Below are 17,241 nucleotides of genomic sequence, written 5' to 3'. Positions count from 1 at the left end.
GATGAGACACCTCTGTGCATAAAACAAAAGAAAATCAACATAGTTGATTGCTCTGAGATTTAGATCCTGCTCACCGTTGTTGAAGGGTCTGCCCTCAACAAGGGCTGCGACCGGCTGAAGAGACGAACGTCTCAAAGACGATTGATCGGGTTCACTCATCAGCCATTATCAGACGAACATGGCCGCTTCAGGTACATTTTGTCTCATCTTTTGCGCAGGCGCCAACAGGAGTGTGTTGTCATTTGCTTTGGGCAGAAACTTAAAAGTGAAAAACTACTGTCAACCGTCCCATTAGATTTGATCTCACGGTTGAGACCAGTTGTTGTTACAGTTTCCAGTTCTCATATTCCAAGGACTCTATATTGTTGTATCATGTAATTTATTTTATGGTCATCGTGCGCATTTGCCAAAGGCATTTCTACGGACATTGTCCAAGAGCATCTTTGGCACTTCTAACGTGCTTTAGTACCAGTTTGTGCTCAAAACCAAAGGATATTTCAGACCAAATGCACTGTAAATAAAGGTGCCAAAAGTGGGGACTTAAATTTCTAAGTGATGTTCAAAATTTTCCACCAAAATGTGAAACACTAAGGCCCCAACGTTAGAAAAAAGTGTCTATCAAAGGTCACCACAAGGCTCAAAGGAAAACCTAGAGCATTGACAAAATGTGGGTTCAGAGGTGGAGGTAGGGCTGGTAAATGAGCCAAAAAAGCTAAGCTTAAGTGTTCAATCTTGACTCATTCTTGTGACAAGCTGCGTAAATTTTGTTTTAATCACGAGCCTAAGCTAAATGAGTTGAGCTCGAACTGGCTTGTTCAATGAAAAATATATTGTTTCAGAGCTGAAAGCAATGCTTAAAGTCAATTATTTTATGATATATTATATGATGTAAAGCATTTTTTGTTGGAAGACTAGCTTGGGGGTTAGGCTGACCCCTACCAGAACAACAGCCGCTCCATGTGACAGAAGGATTCGATCCTGGGACTTCAGCTTGACACAGGACCCTGCTTACCACATGGGATACCACCTCGGTGGTATGTAACGCATATTTATTTTCATTTAAGTTTATATGACACAAGCCGAGCTGAGTACATGCTGATCATGTTCAGTTTGTTGAGCCTATTTTACCGCTTTGAACAAACTCTTTATGAGCCGAATGTGAGTGACTAGGCTCTTCCCAACTAGGGCTGTCAACGGGGTTTACCCGAACCAAACCTTATAGGGTCTGGGTATTGTGATAAATAATAAGACCCGATTAAGACCTGAAGGTCTGATTAATACATGGACCCAGGTATAGTTTATAAAATTTTATACTAGACTCGGACCCGACCCGAGTTCCGATTAAGACCTGCAATTTTTCAATGTAAAAATGATAAAAAAAATATGGTTTTAGCGGGTATGGTTCGGGTCTGTTTAACATAGTTCTTAGCGGGTTCAGGTATAATTTTTCTTATAGTTGATCCGATTAGACTCTGGTCCGGATCTAATATCATACCTGAAAACTAGGTCCAAGTTTGGTGCCACCTGGGTCTGAACAAAACCTGAACCGTTGACACCTATTCCCAACCCTAAGCTAAGGGACCATGCCATGTGTACTCTCACCAATAGAAAGTTAGGGCATTCTTAAAGGGCATCCTCTAGCCTCTTAGACATGTGTCATGCGCTCATGAGGTTCCCACGCTATCACAAGGTGGTCCTGAAACCTAGGGCACGTTTGGAAGCAAAAAAACTCTCATAGGAAAAGAAAGTTTTGCCCATGAGAGTTTTTGATATGAGAAGTTCTCTAAAAGAAAGTTTTTTGCTTGTTTGTGCAGCATGAGAAAAACAGGCTGGAAAAGAAAGAGAATTTTTTTTACTTGTTTGTTGGTGCATATAAAATTTTTTTCATGCTATGCAGAAAGCTGGTTATTCAACAGTTGAAGCTCAGTAGCAACTGAACAAAACAGTTGGTCGACCCGAACTTCAGACATCTCAATAAAGAATTCTCCACTGATTCAGGATACATCTATCATAATTCAAAAAACAAGAATCATTTGTCCCAATTCACCATTGTATTACTTCACCACGAACTGTATGATCGTGGTGCAACCAATTCGGCCATCAGTTCTATTTTACTCTACTCAAAAGGATACACTTTACTCTGTCAACATCACTAAAGCAATACACAGTCAAAAAAATGATACACCAAAAAGTTTACATCTACAGCAAATCATACACTTATTTTAAGGCAGATTAACAGTGTTGTTGGATCAAACTTGCAAAAAAAAAATCATGGACGTAAAATTCACAGAAACCAAAAAAAAAAAGACCAATCAAACTCAAACTACTGCTTGAAAAAAAAGATAAATTCATAATTATTTCAAGCATAACACCAACAAGAGCGACCCACCCCCACTTTCTTCCTGTCAACAAATTGTGGTGGTGATGAAGGGGAGGAAGACTATGATGGTGGTGGTGCGAGGGCCAACGGGAGAAATTGCGAAGTGAGTGTTGATGGTGAATGTGAATGGGAGGAAGACGATGATGGTGGTGGTGATGAATGGGAGGAAGACGATGATGGTGGTGGTGATGAATGGGAGGAAGATGATGGTACTAGCTGAGAGAGGGAAGATAGGAAAGACTTTGATAGGAAACACTCCTATCGAAATATATACTTAATTTTTTCAAAATGTTTCTCATAGAAATATTTTCTCTTGTTTGAAAAGGTCAGAAATATATGGTTTTCCGACCTCGGTTCACTTCTCCTACATGTTTTCTGCTTCCAAACGTGCCCCTAATGTTGTCCAATTGGGTCACAGGACATGTGCCTTTCCAAACACATTATTTTAGCCGGGGGGGTGGGTGGGGGGGGGCAGATGTGCTAAAGCACACCTATGTGACCATGTCCAAGTGCAAATCACCTAATCTCCATAATTCAAGCACTCTAATTGGGAAATTCAAATGATAAAAATATCCTAACAATTGCTCTCTCTCTCACACACACACATTTCTTTTATTCATAACCCAAAAAAACCACACATGACACGAAGACCTGGTCAAGCTGGCTCAGCCTACCATACCAACAATCGTCGTGCTGTTCGCGTAAAACTCTGAGGCTAGGACCCTTACCCCTGGGACCTATGCTACCCGTTGGCTTGCACAGAGGAACAACATCCATGGGAATCGAACCTTCAAGTCTCTGCCACATTTAAAAATATGAAAAAAAATCATGTTCAAAGAAGATTTTACATATAAGAGGTTTTTATATGAAAATTTTCCTTTTTTAACATGTGAAAATTGAATTAGAGAGAAACTTGTCATATGAAAATTTTCTCCATCTCTAGAGATGGTTAATTTTTTTATACAAAAACCAAGTTGTTAAGAACATTTTTTATGTGAAATATTTTCTCTCATTTAAAACAATTGGAATAACTGTACCTTTTTATTTTTCACTCAATTTTTTTTTGTATCTTGTTCTCACTTCCAAATGTGTCCTATGTTAGGTAGCCTCCATTGTTGCAGACTTATTTTCAAAATATGTTTTATATTCACTATTTTATATTATGAATTCCATCACATTAAACATGGCCAAGTTGATGAAGTGTATTACCCCAAATTGCCCATGTTTATGCATAGGGTAAAGTGGTATCTACATAAAAATAGACTTGTTAAGTTTTTTTTTTTTTAATATTTACTCCGAGAAACTGCCACCAGGATCAGAGACCTAGCCGCATTGGCTTTGCGTACCGGCATGTATTTACGATCACTGTCCTTGCAGCGTAAAATTCCATGGGCTTACCCCTTGCACCCAAGGGTTGTTAAGTTGCATTAGGTTTTCCATATAAAGGCTATCACCTAAACAAGGCCCCAAAAATAATGACTAATAGCTTTTTCATCCAAACCCTAACTTGTGGTTAAAAATCAAAATCATAGGAAAAGTTTGGATCTCTATAATTCGGCTATTAAAACAGTGTTGCCTCTTGATGTTCATCCAAGCAAGCTTAAAATGTCTAAACAACCCACAATCATACTCCACTTCAAATATGTCACCACCCAATTAGCAAATACCAACCAGTCTTAGACCCAAAGGGTTTGACGTAGTGGGATGAGGCTTAGACTGTTAGAGGGGCAGACTAGGTTCAAATCCCATGGGTGTCACTCTCTACATAAGCCGAAGCTTGGCAACTCTCTGGGGTCGAGGGGTAAGCCCTCGGAGTTTTATGCCGACATGGACAGAAACCGTAGTACGGTAGGTTGAGCCAGCACAACTAGGTCTCTGCACTTGGGGGTGGTTTCTTCAAGTAAAACTCAAAAAAAAAAAAATACCAACTAGTCTTGGAGCCAAAGGGGTGAGCCAGCACAACTAGGTCTCTGCACTTGGGGGCGGTTTCTTCAAGTAAAACTCAAAAAAAAAAAATACCAACTAGTCTTGGAGCCAAAGGGGTCAAAGTCCTAGGGAACAAAATATACACCATAGGGGCAAAGTAGGAATGGGGGTGATGGCTCACAGTGGGGTGCCCTATCACTTCAAAAAGGGAAAGGGTTATTTGTGTGGTACTTTATGGGAAGGTTCCTTAATGCCCACACCAAAGGATAAAAAAAATCAAATGAATAATGAAAATTTTAAGACACCCCCTTCCCCACCCCCAATCTAAAAACAACAAATTCATTCGCCTTCATTGAAACCATAGGTTTGATTCTCATAATCAACACCAAATTTGATTAAACCCTCAACCCCCCTCCAAACCCTAAACCCCCCTCCACCCCCAATCTAAAAACAACAAATTCATTCGCCTTCATTGAAACCATAGGTTTGATTCTCATAATCAACACCAAATTTGATTAAACCCTCAACCCCCCTCCAAACCCTAAACCCCCCTCCCCATAAAAAAAATCCATACCCTCTCCTCTCCCCCCTCCCTCCTTCCAAATAGGGTCATCACCCTTCTCCGTAGATGAAAGAGAAGGGACTCAATTCAAAACTCTCTTAACGGCGTTGCCGACTAAACGCCGTCACGGAGAACCCGGAATAAAGGCGAACTCCGTTAGGCAGAAATGCGGAACGGGGGGGCTGAGGACGAGGGCTTGAGCGTTGCGTCACCGTCTGGCAACGGCGGTGAGGAGAATAAGCCACCAAGGCTCCCTCGGTGGACGCGGCAGGAGATCCTGGTCCTGATCCAGGGGAAGGGGGACGCCGAGAGCCGGGGGAGGAGAAGCGGCGGCGGCGGGGAGCCGAAATGGACGGCGATCTCGTCGTACTGCCGGCTGCACGGCGTCGACCGCGGGCCGGTGCAGTGCCGGAAGCGGTGGAGCAACCTCGCCGGAGACTTCAGGAAGATAAAGGAGTGGGAGAGGGAGGGCGGCGGGGAGAGCTTCTGGGTGTTGGGGAACGACGCCAGGAGGGAGCGGAGGCTGCCGGGGTTCTTCGACCGGGAGGCCTACGACATGCTCGACGACAGCGACGCGTCGGCGGCCAGAAAGGCCGCCGTGCTGGCTGCGGAGCCGATCTTCGAAACCGGCAGGCCCGCCGACGAGGTCTTATTCTCTTATTTCGAGCAGCCCGGGCATGAGGAGGCGGAGGACGGGAGCCCTCCGCCGAGTCCACCGGCGGAGGTGAAGGTCAAGAGCCTGGTGTCGCCGACTCCGGCCGTGCCGATCAGTGTCGGTGAGCTTCGGATTTCTTCTTCTTTTGGACATTGGATTTCGTTCATGGTTGGGAATTCTGAGAATTTTCTAGGGGTTTTATTCGTGACGAATTTGATGTTTTCTTTTCTTTGCTTTCTTTTTGTGTTCATGTTTTGGTGCAGGGAATCATCGCCATCCGTGTTTTATAAGGTGTTTTGATCCGGGTACGCTCTAATATTTTGATCTGAATATGGTTTAGGGTTTCTGGATTTAGGGATTTCTTTGCTCTGATTGTTCTGATGATGAATTGGGATTCGATATCTCGTCTCCGTTCTACCCTTTTCTTTCCCCGAATTGCTTTGCGTCATAATTGAGTGCAATATTTTCTGTTGGTGATCGTGTGCTTTTGATTTTCTGTATGGAGAATTCATAGATTTGTTGTATGAAAATATGTTGAATCAGATCACTCTGCTATATGCCATTAGAGGCCTCAAAGGATTCCAATTGTTAATCAATGAGAGTGGAATATAACATATAGATGCCTTCTGAAAACATGTTAAACCAGTTATCTAGTAGATGCAAAAGCCATAGATGCTCTATTGGATGATATTCACTTCATGTATGATATAAAAATGAATACTATGTGCTGTGCATACCATCTACACCTTGCATAACCACTAGAACATTAAGTGTTTGGTGATCTTCAGTGTAAGTACTTTGACAGAAATTTTGCTTAATTAGTTTCTTTCCAACCTATGTGCTAGAAGCCTAGAACTTTATAGATAATTTGGTAGATCTGCTTGTCACCAAGAAATAGTCATTCTGGAATCTATTGATTCTCAAAGTGTCTTTTGGGATGAGAACTGTTGACTACACATTGAGAATTTGAGCAAATAATTCATTTGTTTAGATCCCTTGGAGGACTGGTGTCACTTGTCAGTGCTTCGTGGTATTGCAAAAGTGAATAGGGAATATAGACCGTGTGTAATAGTAATGGTCAGAGGCCAAGAAAACCAAACATCTTTACATTCACATCCATTCTAGTGGCATTCTCGTTTAAAAAATGATACATACTCTATATGAGTGGGGAGTAGGTGCCTACTGAAGTTAAAAATCTGACCCCATAGATGCATTCTGCATGGTCAATTTCCTAGAAAATGTCACTTGGATCTTGTTTTTTTTATTAAAAAATGTGAATTTTTCAGCTTGAATATTTATGAAAATTGTATGCTGCCAATTTTCAAACCTTTTAAAAACTGACCCATGCGTCGGAATCACAAGATCCAAGAGTCCATTCCTATAAAATCAAGCATGTAGAACACATTTGTACGGTCGGATTTGAAAAAAAAAACTTCAGAAGTCCACTAAGCTGGCGATATGCACAGATTGGAGTAGGCAGCTACCCCCCTACTCTCTCTCTCTCTCTCTCATATATATATATATATATATATATATGTGTGTGTGTGTGTGTGTGTGTGTATGTGTGTGTGTGTGGAAACTAGAATATGTATATTGCACAAATATGTTTGCTGGTTTAAAAAAGATCGGACGGCTTCTATGGGTTCCCTTCTTTCCCCTTTCCTCTCCCACCCACCATCACGCCATCACAGGCCTCCCCACCGCCGTCTCTTCCTTGTCGCCCCTTCCCTGGGGCCTCCATCACCATGCCACCACTGGTGCTTTGGTAGCCGAACTCCTCCGACTGTCATAGCACGGCCGCGAAGACTGGGAGGTTCAGGTAGCACGTGGGGATGACAAAGTGACGATGTTTGGCCCCCATGTAGACGGCCCCTATGTAGACGGCGATGCAGCCGGCTGGAGTCCGGCGGGCGTTGCTGCCGGCAGTGGGCTCATCAACAATGTCGTCGTCGTTGGACAAGACAGAGCAGTGGCGGGGAGATGGAGCAGGAAGTGGTGGGCTCGGGGGTTTGAGGGAGAGGCTCCGCCACTTCTTCAGCATGTGCCTCAGTATGAGCTTGAGCGAGGGGCCATGGACGTCCGATCAGGAGGCCATCCTGGAGCCTAGGTTCCTTCGGACCCAAATCGATGCGCTAGGCCCTGATGTAGACGGCGACATAGCCAGATGGAATCTGGTGGGCGTTGCATCTGCTGGTGGCCTCAGAGAGCAGCCGGGTGGATCTCGAGAAGTGGCCAACGAAGCGGGGCAAGAAGCCAGCGGCAAAGGCGGTAGAAGTTGAACCAGAGTAAGGGGAGGCCATTCGGCAGAAAAGGACAGGGGGGGGGGTGAAGGGGCAGCGAGGAAGGGGAGTAGGGGGCAGTGGCGAAGGTGGTGGGAGGGGAAAGAGGGATTATATATGACTGCTTACAATCAATGCTTTGATTGTTGCCCTTAGGCCAGGAAATGAGGAAAATATGTACCTCTACCTTTTAGATGTATAGTTGCATCTTTCATCCATTTCTTGTCTAACTGAGGACATTGTTGTATGTTTCATTTGTTTCGTCAGTAGGTATTTTGAACTCAGTAAAGTTATGGCAAAGCACAAGTGATACTAGAAACTTTTATGGAAACCATTTCTAGTGGTTGAATTGGTAAGTTGGCTGAAGGAGGCTATAATGTCAGGCCAAGCAACATATCTGTAGCTCAGATCTGTGCTATCCAGTGTTATGAACAGTATTTTTTTGCTCCATTGATTGTCCTTAGATCTTAAAACATGAAATTTATCAGTTCGTTACAAATTTCATGTTAAAACTGTTTGACATAACTGACTCTTCATTATCTGTTAAATGCACAAATTATATTTGTTGTTTCACACATTAACTGCAAGTCAATGTGAAGCATCCACTGCAATGTACGTGGCTGCTGCATGGTCTGCCTTTCAGTTTGGTTCTGGGTGCACATTATGATTAAATCCGGGATTGTGGGGTTTTTTGGTTATGGATTATTTTTTTTACTTAAATCACAAGAATAAGAATGGGAACCATTTACTGGAACTGATAATAATGATAAGAAGAAGATGAAGAGAATGTTGACACAAATTTATCATTTTTGAATCCCATGGAGTGTCATGGAGATTTTTTTTCATAAAGGCTACCATACTGTAGTTCCTGAGTCAGTTTGCAGTTCTATCCTTTCTACCTAGTCAAGAAATACTATTCGTCACACAGAAAAACTGAAAGTAGTTTAGTGCCTCTATTTCATGATCTGGTTGAGGGCAGTTTAATTCTTATGTTTAACAAAAGTTGAACGCTTCTATCTTTCCTGAAGAGTTATTATTGTGCAGATGCTGCAATGGAGCAACAACCAACCATGAACCCTGAGAAAGGGCCTACATCTCAGGCTGGACAAAAGCGGAAACAGCCACTGTCTGCTGAGGAGGGTGAGATAAATATGCAGGATAGGTCGATTGAAATTCTGGAGAGGAATAGCAGAATGTTGACTGCACAACTTGAGGTACAGAACATAAACTGCCAATTAGACAGAAATCAAAGGAAAGACCATGCTGATAGCTTGGTTGGGGTCCTGAACAAGCTCGCTGGCGCACTTGCAAAAATTGCAGATAAGTTGTGATGGCAGCCGGAGCTGGCGACCTGTGATGGATCATCTTTTGTGCATAAAATCAGAATTTTAGACACCCACTGTACATTGTTATAAACCGTAAGCGCAGAAATCAAACTCCAGTTGATCATAGAATATGGAAGGTTGATGCCAAGAATCCTGCTTGCTGATTGAATAAGATATGAGGCATATCTTCAGCTGGATCCTCAGTAGGCTGAGCATTTATCTGTCCATAAATCATAAGCTACTGGTAAATGAAAAGTGGATTCAATATGGACGCTCTTAAAAGTGGTACTTCTAAGCTACCACCAAGCTTTGATTCTATTTTTGTAATAAAAGGCATGATGATGATGTTCAAAGTTTGATTGAAGAATAAAAAGATTTAAAGAGAATCTTTGTGCTAGTAAATACATCCAGGGTCTTTCTGTGCAAGGCCATGTTTCTGTGTGGTTAACGAACCTTGATCACTCTATGGCGAAACACCTTTATCAACAAGTGTGGCTGTTGTGTGGGTCCAAAAATTGATGAAAGAGATTATCTTCGAAGTATGTGATATTGTCTTGGCTAGAAACTTTCTTGAGAGGAATTTTAAAAAGTGGGTTTTTTTGAAAAAAAAAAGTTGTAAAAATCTAAGTAATGTAAAAAAAATAGAAAATAAATAATGGGCTTTAATAATGTGTTTTATGAAAATATGAAGAATCAGATAGAAAAGCTTTTGAGTAACATACTGTGATATTTTTGTTATTGATATTTTGACTATCGCAATGTTTTTGTGTTTTTATTAGCTGTTGTAAAAAACCATTAACATCACGATCTTTTCAAACTATCGGCGATAAGTGGTGCCTGGTCTGAAGAGTGCAGAAACGAAGTTGGTGCTGTTTGGTTTGACAGAAATTTGAGTTTCAAACCGATGTGCTCAAAGTGCTTGATGGGGTTGCAAATTTGAACTATGCGTATGCTGATCTATACCAACGGTCAGTTGATTTGAATGTGCCAGATTTGAATTCAATGGATGACTGCGGTTTATCGGTTTTAAAAGGTCAAACCCAGTGGGATTAAGGTAAACTTGGATCTGAATTTGGAGTTGTAACCCAGATCCACACTTTATTGAGCCATTTTATTCAATGCGAAGGCAATAAAAATTTTATAGGTTCATGAAATTGCAGACGGAGTTGTAAAATAAACCAGTCAGATGAAAATCTCACAATATGTTGTATCTGGCAAACATGGATTCAGGCTTGCATACAACAACAAACAACAACAACTACGCCTTCATCCCAAAACAGGATTCAGGCTTGCATCCAGGTCTCTTATTCAGGAGTGCGTAACCGCATCAGGTCAGAGCGACCTCTGACGGCTCTGATGCTGTTCATCCAGGTGATGAACTGCATCTAAAATACCACAGCTGAACTATCTTTTCTGACGTTCATTTTGCAAACTCCAGATCTCCTCCCACAAAGAGGATCTAATGAAATATGATTCCATTTCCACTGAATTCCCTGCACCAAACACACATTCGTCTAACCTATTGCACCCTTCATCAGCCACTGGACTCGGTCACCTTTGACCAACTTGAGAAAAGAAGGTGACGACGCCCAGTGGACAAAAGGGGATTGTAAGACTCCAACTTGGGAACAGCATACTCTTCTTTCTTGCTTGAAGAGTAACTTCAACAAGATCAACAGCAGGCAATAGAGCAATCACCAGATGATTTCCCATCATTGACTGAGTTGTCCAAGTAGCAGAACATCTCTCAGATTCTACATTCCATAGGCCAGTCCCTGATTGAAGGGAGCATCCATCCCCCAACTTGGGTTTTGTACCTTACAGGAAAACATGACCACAACTCATGCAGCTGGATGCACACCAACATCAAAAGTTCCCAAAATGAAGTTCACCCATCCACTCAGATTTACAATTTCTAATTGGCACCATTCTCAAAATACTCTTCAAACACTACAATTTAAGTGCTAATTCTATTAGAGAACAAGCATTTGAAAAAGCTTAACAGGACATGAGTTAAAAACTCAAGCTTGAATACAACAGGTAAAGAAACTAAATGCAGAAAGAGTTCGTCAGATGTTTTCAGTAACATGTAGGAAGCATTCGATCATGAGATAGAATCATCTGAAGAAGCTCTCGATCGATACTGACGTCCCACTTTACGAGTGCCGACACCCTTATCAGCACTGGAAGTTTCAAGTTGGTCCTCCTCCATTGCACATGCTTCACCTTCTTTGGTCTCACCTGCTGCTATACCAACAAGGCTAGGAGCCTGAGACTCAAGAACATCCTGATTGCCCACTGGCATAGCAGTGTTAGGCTTCTTCCTAGGAGTAAAAGTCACAGACTTGGGGAGCGTCACCATGCTCCCTGCCTCCTCTGATAAATCGGTAGCTGGCTTCACTGTGTTATAAAATTCTTTAAAAGCGTGGAGATTAGATGTGTCATCATCTTCAGTTGACCAATCCAGAGTATAACAAACATATTTTGAAGGATTTCTTACATAATCAGGAACCCCATAAGAACCTTGAGGCACCAGGCAGTCTCCAACTTCGTTCTCAGTTGTTTGTGCAACCATAGATGAATCATGAGGAACCATAGAGGAGCTATGAGGTCCTCCCAACTCTTTCTTGGTATTGCACCCTGGATCAAATCTGACACGCTTTCTGGGCTTGGGGTCCGAGGGATTCTCTTTCCTTTTCAATATAGATTTCACATTCACCCCATCATCCGTTTGTTTCTCAAGAGCAGTCGTACCGTGAGAAATATGAGAATTGAAACTGGACGTTGCATGTTGGTCATCTTCTCTTAGTCTGTCTCTTGCTGCAACATGATTAGCACGTGGATCCCTTTGTGCATTCCTGCCTTCTTCTAATGAATCAGGAAGTACATTATGAAAATTTACACGAGGTCCATACTTGTTCACTTCATTCATGTAGACACGTTCACCTACATTTTCCCTGCCAACCGCTACTTTGTCATATTCATCTTCTTCAGCCTGCAGCAATAGTCTCCAGTGAGAATAGATATCCTATAATTAAACGTAGAAGGCAATTTAGAGTTTTTTTTAGGAAGAATGTGAATAGTCAAATGAATAATTACGAGGGTTCACTTGACATAAGAAGATCATAGGATCCAAGCTTGCAATGATTTGCCAACAGTTGCTGAGATGGAGGCCAACAAAACCTCACCATAGCCATCAAAGCTCATTCCTTGCATGCATCAAAATTGCTTGAGCAAAGTTTGGCAGAGGTTTGATTAATTTTAATATTGGAAAAAATATATATAGATGGCTAAAGGCATTTGTATTCAGAAGATGCGTTTTGGGCCCTCATGGAACAAAAAACCACTGATTCTTGAACTGCTGACAGCAATTCACAACCGCAATTGAGTGTAGGAAAATAACTTCTAAGGCCACATGTGGTGATTCCGGTAGGTTGAATCTTCAACAGAATCTTGTGCTATTATGCATACCAGGTAATGCCTGCATTTGTGGCACAAACACACCGTGCAAATGAATGCCCACAAGTACATGCAAGGATGGGAATGGACACAGGCAGCAAAAAATATGGGCATGGACTCAAAAACAGAAATTTGTGGGACACATGGAAGCTTAAGGACTCATGGGAGCACATGGGAAGGGCCTAAGATTCACGCCTACATATGAGAGAGAAGCATGAGAAGAGAGAAAACATCAGGAACTATAACCAAGATATGAACTTCCACAGAAGCAATTAATACTAGGGAAGCTAGCACCCAAGCACCTGGGTCACTAATGGAGCAATCATTAAAGCATATACACAAATAGATACACACGAAAGGTTGTTTATCAAGTACCAATACACATGAAAAGTTGTTTATCAAGCACCATGGTGATAGATAAGATAATGATATTGGATGTCATATCAAACACAAAGAATTAGAATACCATCTAAATCAATGTTTTTTTGTTGGTGAATATTCTACATGAAATACAAAAAATCTCAATTAAAAAGAAAGCTTCATACATTATGCCAACTGTAGCTCGATTTGTCTAGGCTGTAACCATGATTTCCTGTGCAAGAAAACTAGCCTTTCATATACCGGTGCCCACATGAAAGGAAAAGAGGAGACAGGAACATACACTCCCCCAACACAATTTTGGATTACGATATGTAAAGACTAAACAGTCTTATGAGAAACACACATGCATAAGCAAGCATGAAAAATTGCATATATTAGCCGGCAGAACTCATCCTTAAGGAGAACACAGACACAGACACAGACAAGATGCATTTGTGTGCAAGTAGAATTTATGGCTATGTGTCTCATGGAAAGTTGGAGATAATCTGCCTACTTGTTTCACAATGAGCACTCTCCTGAACCTCATTCTTGTTGGAAGCACGGTTGTGAGAAGAACCTGTTCCTGAGCTTCAAAATTGCCATTGTTGTGCACAAAAACAACAAGAAAGACAAAATGTACACTTGCTGGAAGTATAGTTTCAAGCAAGAACCAGATCTCAAGCCACGGAACCCTGATATATTACTATACACCCATCTGACAGAGAAGCCATGTGGTTCAAATCCGAATAATATAGAAAATCCTCCGATGGTCGATAGGTTACAGACACGCATATCCTGCAGCAAAATGCTTCGAACAACAATCCACCCATAAACAGCAGAATCATACAGATGGTGAAAACTGAAAACCCATCCAATTGGGGAGATGGCTAAAAAAAAATCCATACCAGACTACAAAGACAAGCAACCCAATATCTACAACCAACATGACCAAAAATAGATTCTAATCCAAAACTCTTTCTAAGTGCATAAATCATCTTTACCACTTACCAGGAACTAAAAAAATGCAATAAAGATCTGGAACAAATAACCAAAACCACGAACACCAACAAATCATCCAGGCAAAAACAAAAAAAAAAAGAAATGTCAATTAAACCAAAACGAAGAGAAGCTATGATTTTCAAAAGGGAGAAGAAAACAGCCAAACTCACACAACTAAACAAAACAAAAAACACCCAACAAACCATCAAAATTCCCAATCAGACGAATTGGGTGAGTCAAGGTTCAAAAAAGCGAGGTGGGGAAGAAGAAAATGACACCTCCTGATCTAGAGTCGAGTCCAACCCAATTGCGGACAGAACCTGCCCGTCCTCATCCTCCCCATCACTCTCCTTATCGTCGCGACCATCCAAACCGTCGGTCTCGTCTCCGAAGCCCCGGAATTTCTTGCGGGTATTCTTGCAGAACCCATCGAAGCAAGAGGAAGAAGGAGTCTCGTCCCTCTCCTCGCTGGGCTCGTCCCTGCTCCACTCCCTCCGCTCGACGTCGTCGTCGCTGAGCGTCCACGGCGAAGAGGAAGCGACGGAGGGAATGGTCTGTAACAGCGAGCTGAAGACCCTGTCCACCCTCGCCTTGAAATCGTCGGCCATGGCCGCTCGCTCGGAAGGAAGGGGGGAAAGGAAATGACGGATTGCCAAACAGGAAAGGAAAAAATCGCGTTGGCTTCTCGCTCCCTCGCTTAGTGTCCGTTTTCTATTCTTTTTCGTTGGTTTTTTGGTTAGGTTTGTAGCACCGCCTATGGGTGAAAACGGATCGGATATAGTCTGGATTGTGGTGGGTCCAAAACCGACATTCGAGAAACGGGTCAGAATTCTAATGCCATATTGAACTGGATCGGATGTAGTTTTATATGGGAATATTGAATCCGGAAAAGGTTGGAAACAGTTTATATGCCAACAAGGGCTTCGATCACAAGGGTGTCAATGGGTTGGGTATGATCTGATCCTGACCCATACTTTATCTAGCAGGGTTAGGGTTTGATAACAGAGAAAGGGGTCCGATTAACTATCCGTGTTGGACTCAGGAGGTCTGGTTAGCTTACGAAGACAGGTTTGATTTATGTAATTTCATATATGACCTAGGTCTAACCTGAGTTCTTCAATGTAAACAAATATTAAAAAAACTGTTAATATAGAATGGGTCTAGTTTATGTCATACTTGTTAATAAAGGCAAGCTGGGTTAGGCAGACCCCTACCAGTTACACAACTATACCATTGGGTTTTGAACCTGCAATTTCCCAACACAAGGTGATGTGCACTAGCTGTTCTTACCAAACAAGCGGGGAGCTCATAAGTTTGAAATGTAAATGATGCAAATGGGTTTCGAATCCACGATAGAGGTTTTGTAATTTTTTACTGTTTCAGATCCGACCGGATTTGACTCCCCCATGTATTTAGTTGTTCTGGATCCGAACCATTTGCATTTTTAAGAAATATGGTGGATGTCAACAAGTTCCTCATAATTATGCAAGTCTTAAAAATCTAGAGACTATTTTTTCTTTTTAAGATAATTATGGAGCAGCCAGTGCACATCACCTTGTGTTGTGTTGGAACGTCACAAGTTGGAATCTCAATGGTATCCTTGTATAACCGGTAGGGGTCAGCCTAACCTAGGGGTGGCAAAACCTGACACGACCCGCCAACCCGCCTCTTAGGCGGGTTCGGGTTGGGCAAAAACGAACCCGTTTAATAAACGGGTCGACCCGCCTAACCCGTTTATTAAACGGGTCGGGCAAAAACGAACCCGTTTAATAAATGGGTCGACCCACCTAACCCGTTTATTAAATGGGTCGGGTTAGGGGTATGCCAACCCGGCTGACCCGTTTAATAAACGGGTTAGGCGGGCAGGTCAACCGGCCAACCCGACCGCCAACCCGACCCGCCAACCTGACCCGCTAGCCTGCCAACCCGTTTACCTGACCCGCTAGCCTTGATCATTTGTTTTTGTTATCTTAATAAAATTAAAGGAAAAGTTTAATTAAATTTTAGTTTTAAAAAGCTAATAACATAAATCATGAATGTAATGCAATTTTGAAAATTACTTATATATTAGAGGCTGCATAAAACCAAAGACACGGTTCTAACTACTAGGAAAGAAGACAAAAAAAAAATCAAAATCACTAAACAATCAATTGAAAGTAAATTTCTCTAAATTCTTATTCTTTTGTTCTTTAAATTTTCATTTTTAATATATTCATTTCAATATTAAATGTTCTTCTTAAATTAAGTTTTGCATTTTTAATCTAATAGTTTTATTGATCATCCAATACCATAATACTTTTCTAATGATTATATATATATATGTGTGTATTTATTCTATATATAGAGATATGGGTAGGTGATATATAGAGATATGGGTAGGTGCAAAATTAATAGCTAAATGATACATGCTAAATAGGTTTTTTCTGCCCTTTCGGTATTTTTTTAGCAGTTTTAACCCCATAAATGTGTTGGGCATGATCGATTTACAAAGAATCCACACCTAAATCATGTGTTTTCGATGAAAAAAATAATATTTTGAGTGTCAAAAATTTACAAAGATTTTGAATTGTTGATTTTTTGAACCTTATAGAAAACCCACCTATGTGTCAGAAACAAACGCTTTAAGAGGTGTTCCCTATAAAACCAAGTACATAAATGACATCCGTACTGTCAAAATTTAAAAATAAAATAAAAAACCCTGAAAAACTCATTACTATATATGTACATATATAATCACTACAATACGAGAGAACCAAAACATGGGCATTTTCAACACTTTTTTTTCAAATCCAACCATGTGGATGTGCTTGGCATGATAATTTTGCTAGGAATTAACCAATGGAATGTATATTTTTGATGAAAAAAATTATGATTTTTGAACGGTTGAATTACTTACAAAGAATATGAGCCATTGATTTCAAAAACTTAAAAAATCTCATTTATGCATCAAAATCCGATGATTCAAGAGCATGTTCTTACAGAACGAAGCAGGTAGATCACATCCCTACGGTTAGTATATATATATATATATATATATAATAAGGTAATAAAAATGATGCTAAATGAAACATGGTATTGGATTTTTATTTTTATTTTTTTAAATTCTGACCGTGTGGTTGGTAGGAGCTGTCATTGCAGGTTAAAAACCCATGAATAAATAACTGGTAGGGTATGCCTAACCCAAGCTTACCTTTAAAAATAAATAAATTTTATAAGGTTTAAAAATCAACGGATGATAATTTTCATAAATTTTTAAAGCTTCAAATACACAATTTGTTCCCGAATCTTATCCGGTC

The 17,241-nt window shown here is 41.1% G+C and overlaps 2 protein-coding genes across 2 annotated transcripts; one reads left to right on the top strand and one right to left on the bottom strand.

Moving 5' to 3' along the window:
• The first annotated feature begins 4,954 nt into the window (after nt 1–4,954).
• On the top strand, nt 4,955–9,509 carry LOC149851522 (trihelix transcription factor ASR3-like). The gene is made up of 3 exons (XM_090001047.1): nt 4,955–5,644; nt 5,787–5,828; nt 8,847–9,509. The coding sequence occupies exons 1-3, from the start codon at nt 5,035–5,037 to the stop codon at nt 9,131–9,133; spliced, it is 939 nt and encodes a 312-aa protein (XP_089857173.1). The 5' UTR covers nt 4,955–5,034; the 3' UTR covers nt 9,134–9,509.
• A 1,483-nt stretch (nt 9,510–10,992) lies between these two features.
• On the bottom strand, nt 10,993–14,634 carry LOC149851521 (uncharacterized). The gene is made up of 2 exons (XM_090001074.1): nt 14,224–14,634; nt 10,993–12,122 (listed from the first exon to the last, which is right to left on the bottom strand). The coding sequence occupies exons 1-2, from the start codon at nt 14,551–14,553 to the stop codon at nt 11,232–11,234; spliced, it is 1,221 nt and encodes a 406-aa protein (XP_089857200.1). The 5' UTR covers nt 14,554–14,634; the 3' UTR covers nt 10,993–11,231.
• Between the last annotated feature and the right edge of the window lie 2,607 nt (nt 14,635–17,241).

The sequence above is a fragment of the Nuphar pumila genome, chromosome 1 (genome assembly GCF_984573655.1).
Source record: "Nuphar pumila chromosome 1, dmNupPumi1.hap1.1, whole genome shotgun sequence".
In the NCBI taxonomy this organism is placed as follows: Eukaryota; Viridiplantae; Streptophyta; class Magnoliopsida; order Nymphaeales; family Nymphaeaceae; genus Nuphar; species Nuphar pumila.
The sequence above is the reverse complement of the archived record's forward strand: the minus strand, read 5'-3'. Positions and strand labels throughout refer to the sequence as shown.